Here is a 4,097-nt window from a genome sequence, read left to right as displayed (position 1 = left end):
AGAAATGCAAGGAAATAAATCTCAAAAAATAGCCTTGTTTAATCTCCGTAAGAAATAAAAAAATTTCCTCTCATACCAACGCTCATCCAAACAAATGCGTGGTGCTTGCGTAATCCGCCAAATGTAAGAATGTATGGCCTGTGCCAGAGTTTGTAAACATACTATGGCGTTCAAGAATGAATTCAAGGAAAAAGTAGGACGGAATAGACGAAAATTATAGACCAGCAGCTGGTTTCGTGCATTACCACGTTTTGGCGTCATATTGGCTGTAACGCTGTTTACACATTTTTAAAGGGTCTTTTAACAATTAGTTCGCGGCCGAGGAAGACTGAGCAAAAAATATTGAAGTGAAATAGGACTGACGGACCGTTTTAGGAGAATAGAAAGACAATTTTCAAGCTGGATATCCCGTGGAAGCCTTCGAGGGGAAAGAAAATGCGCCACTTGAAAATCAAGGTGGTTGGCGACGTTAGTGTGGGCAAAACGTCGTTTCTTACTCGATGGTACTACGAGAATTTCCCAGATCATGATGACAGTCCGCTGTTCCCAGGGCGAGAAAGAATGTTGCCTTCTGTTCAGGATACTTTCTTTACAAACATGACAATGGACCGAGAAAGCTTTGTATTGACATTCTGGGACACGCTTTGTGGGGCTGATTTTCAGAAATTACGACCCTTAGAGTACGAGGACACGGACGTATTTCTCGTATTTTTTGACATCGCCAACCCGACATCCTTTCAAAACGTTTCGACTGTGTGGGTCCCAGAATTAGAACACTACATGCCTGAAACTCCAATCCTGGTAGTAGGAAACAAAACCGATTTACGGACATCCAGGTAACAAAGGAAACGCTTGCGACTTAGATTTAACGATCAAAGAAAAGTTAAAGCTTATGTCAGTAACGTCAACGCTTCATTGGTAGTAGCAGTGGTAGTGGTTGTAAAAAATTATTTCACCTCACATTATTAAAAAGAAAAGAAGCTCTTGAAAGAGCGCCAAGTATCTTCAATTTCAAGATTTTTGTCCTTGTTTTCTTTATTTTAATTTAAACTTTGTAGTTTTGTCTTTCCATCCTGTTGTTTTGGTGTAATTTGCACGGACAGTAGATTAATTTCAATTTCTCCTAGAGCGATATTAGGCCTTTGATATCTTATAAAACTCGCTGCCGTTTTGCCAAGAACTTGGTTAATCAAACCGCAGCGAGTAAGTGGTCGGCAACCGGCAAGTTGTTCAAATTATTGCATGATTCAAATTACTACATGGGCCTCATGTTTATAAAAAATGGGAGTTTCAATAACACCTATAATTAAAGTTTTGCCAACTAAGCTCAGTGTGTAAAATTTTTTCCCATTGTGACAAAATACTGGCCAATATTAAACGAAGTGAGCGTTGCTGTATTATGGAATATTCTTAAATTGAAAAGTTGAATAATTTTAAGTGTTAATTGAAGGTAACCTGTTCCAGACCCGTTTCGATTTCCTGTTATATTTTTCATCAGTTTCAATCCTATTTATTATGCAGATGTCTGTCATCTAGACCAAGTCTTTCTAGGAGATTAATTTTCACGAAAATTTTTTTGCCGTATTTTGAAAAACGTCATGAATGTCGCAGTGAACTTTGGAAAAACTTTTGCTGCATTTCGTTTGCATTTAGCAACAGGGTTATGACAAAAACACTTTGAGCAATCAAGTTTCTCAATGACACTTTCATCCTTTTAGAAACTATACTGGGCTGTCTGCTCGTTGTATAATTTATTGAGCTTTGGCTGTCCTGTAATGCTTAATTTGCATTACAATATCGATTATCGTCTTGTGGTTAATGTTGTTAAGATGTAGCTTGCCAGCTGGCTCTTAATTTCCCTGAGGCCCTCTATCAACATGGAATTCCCCTTAACTGTTCTCTTAGAAGTTTTATTCTGCTATTTTAGGGAGTCAGGCTTGAATGATATGCAGGAGATACTTGACAGGGTTAAGGTAGCATTTCAGGGAATTATCAATGGTTGTCAATTTGTCTCTGTAGTCATTGCATGACAACTTTTTATGGAGCTTTTGAGTGGAGATCATGATCAACTAATAGCCATTGAAACTTATAATTCAAACACCGTCAGTCCCAGCTTGTACAATATCCAAGTATTGTTTTAAAAACTCAAGACAATTTTATTTCTTTACTCTTTTATGAACAGCAATGCTCCAGATGGCTTGATTAGTGTCTCAAAAGGACAGGAGTTGGCTGACAGACTTAGCACTCGTTACTGTGAAAGCAGCATTGTCACTGGTGAAGGAGTGCATGCTGTAATTAATACTGCAGTACGCTTAGCAATCCAGAACCAGTCTCCCTCAAAAAGGGGGTTTAAAGTTTTTCCGTGGCAGAAAAAAACCTGTAAGATCTATCGGCATGGACCAGATCCTCCTGTGCTGTCACCACCAGGTTTGTAAAAAAAATAGGGAGAAGTATGCGAAAGGCAAAAGCTGTTTTTGTCATGAGCCTGCATCTGTCTGACCACCAAGTAAATTTAACAACATCGCATCTTCATCAAGTTTTTTCGATTTCGCAGGGATTTTGTTCCTTTTTTCACTTGTATTTCGTCCTTCCAAACTTTTGGAATTTAAGGAATTTGATAAAGCAATAATTATTATTCCATTCATTCTTTTTGGATATGAGACTGGTTATAGCCATTACTCAGGGCTCTGCGCCTTGTTGTCTATTTACCAATTCATATTCAAGGCACGCTCATGAAGGTACCAGTGCATATATATACCCCTTTAACCCTTGGACGTCCAAACTGGCCGAAACCGGCCAGACTTAGTATTTTACTCTATCTAACGCCAGACGATTTTACTCCTCAATGGGGAACCCCTGGGAGTCAATGGGTTAAATTAATGTGGAATAGTTCGAAAATACTAGTCCAGTTAATATTCCGTATCTAAGTTGCAGGCTCCATTGACTCCTAACCCTACCCCCTTGCCCCTTCTCGAGTAAAATCATCTGGCGTTGGACAGAGTAAAATCTTTTAAGCTTTGAACACTCCCAGGGGTCAATGGGTTAACCTACTGTAATAGGTGTATAATATTTCACAAGACAAGTCAGACACCTTGCTAATTGCTTGCTGTTGTACTGTAAATCTCCATGCAGATCTCTTTCACATATAGTAGTTGACACTTATTTATTCTATATTCCAGATCCAATGCCACAAGTGAAGATTCTTCCATCCACTTTCACTGACGATATGACCAAAATGTACAGGGATGGAGCTGGAAATTCAGACATCAAGCTCTTATTTAGTTTAAACAGTCAACCACTTGTAGCTCATAAAATAATTCTTAGTATTGGCTCTGCAGTCCTCAGAGATTTCTTCTTAAACTGTGGAGAAGAAACAGAGCTTAGTCGATTAGTGAGCTTTACAGATTCATGTTCTTGCAGTGGAAATGGAAGAGAAAGCCAATGGAATGGAAAGAAGAGTAATTGCTTGCTTTCACCAAGCCTAGATTGCTCTCCAAATTTGGAAAGAAAGAAAAAAGGCATTTCTGATATTGTACCAAATCTGGAAAGAAAAACCAGAGGAAAATTGAAAACCTGTTTACATTTCAACAACTCTGTGTCTGGAAAAGCTTTCAATCATGTCCTTGAGTTTTTGTACACTGGCTCACCACATATCCCATCTGATGCCGATGAGTCCTTGTACACCAAAGTCATTAGTCTTTCTCACAGGTTGCGCATTCCAAGGTTAGGTCAGATATGTGAAAACATTGCAAACGGTGAAGCTTATCTCAACCCAAGCCAGATCAGCAGTCTGTTCGAAGAGAGAAGAAAAATCATCATGGAGAACTTTGTAAACAAGCCATATTTTTCAGATGTTGTATTTCATGTTAAGACTACTGTGTTGTATGCACACAGAGCAGTACTAATGGTGAGGTCAGAGGTCATGTCTGCAATGTTAGGTGGAAGCTTTAGTGAGAGAGATAGCCATGAGGTAAGTCTAAGTTATTTGAAAACAACAATTATTGTTTACAGAATGACATGGAGGCATTGTGGCCCAGTGGTTAGGGCGCTTGCCTTGAGATCCGGAGGTCGTGAGTTTGAGACCTACTCTGACCACC

At 39.1% G+C, this 4,097-nt stretch overlaps 1 protein-coding gene across 2 annotated transcripts in view; it reads left to right on the top strand.

Moving 5' to 3' along the window:
• The first annotated feature begins 310 nt into the window (after positions 1–310).
• Positions 311–4,097, top strand: part of LOC137967536 (rho-related protein racA-like) — a 7,977-nt gene continuing 4,190 nt past the window's right edge. The window contains exons 1-3 of one of the 2 annotated variants that reach the window (XM_068814042.1): positions 311–836; positions 2,183–2,427; positions 3,180–3,970. In XM_068814042.1, the coding sequence (XP_068670143.1) occupies positions 436–836; positions 2,183–2,427; positions 3,180–3,970 (1,437 nt within the window). In that variant the 5' untranslated portion in view covers positions 311–435. Of the gene's footprint in view, positions 837–1,829; positions 1,974–2,182; positions 2,428–3,179; positions 3,971–4,097 lie in introns of those variants that run through there. The other variant, XM_068814043.1, reaches the window with a different exon arrangement.

Source organism: Montipora foliosa, chromosome 8 (assembly GCF_036669935.1).
Source record: "Montipora foliosa isolate CH-2021 chromosome 8, ASM3666993v2, whole genome shotgun sequence".
Classification (NCBI taxonomy): domain Eukaryota; kingdom Metazoa; phylum Cnidaria; class Anthozoa; order Scleractinia; family Acroporidae; genus Montipora; species Montipora foliosa.
This window is presented reverse-complemented; position numbering and strand designations above follow the sequence as displayed.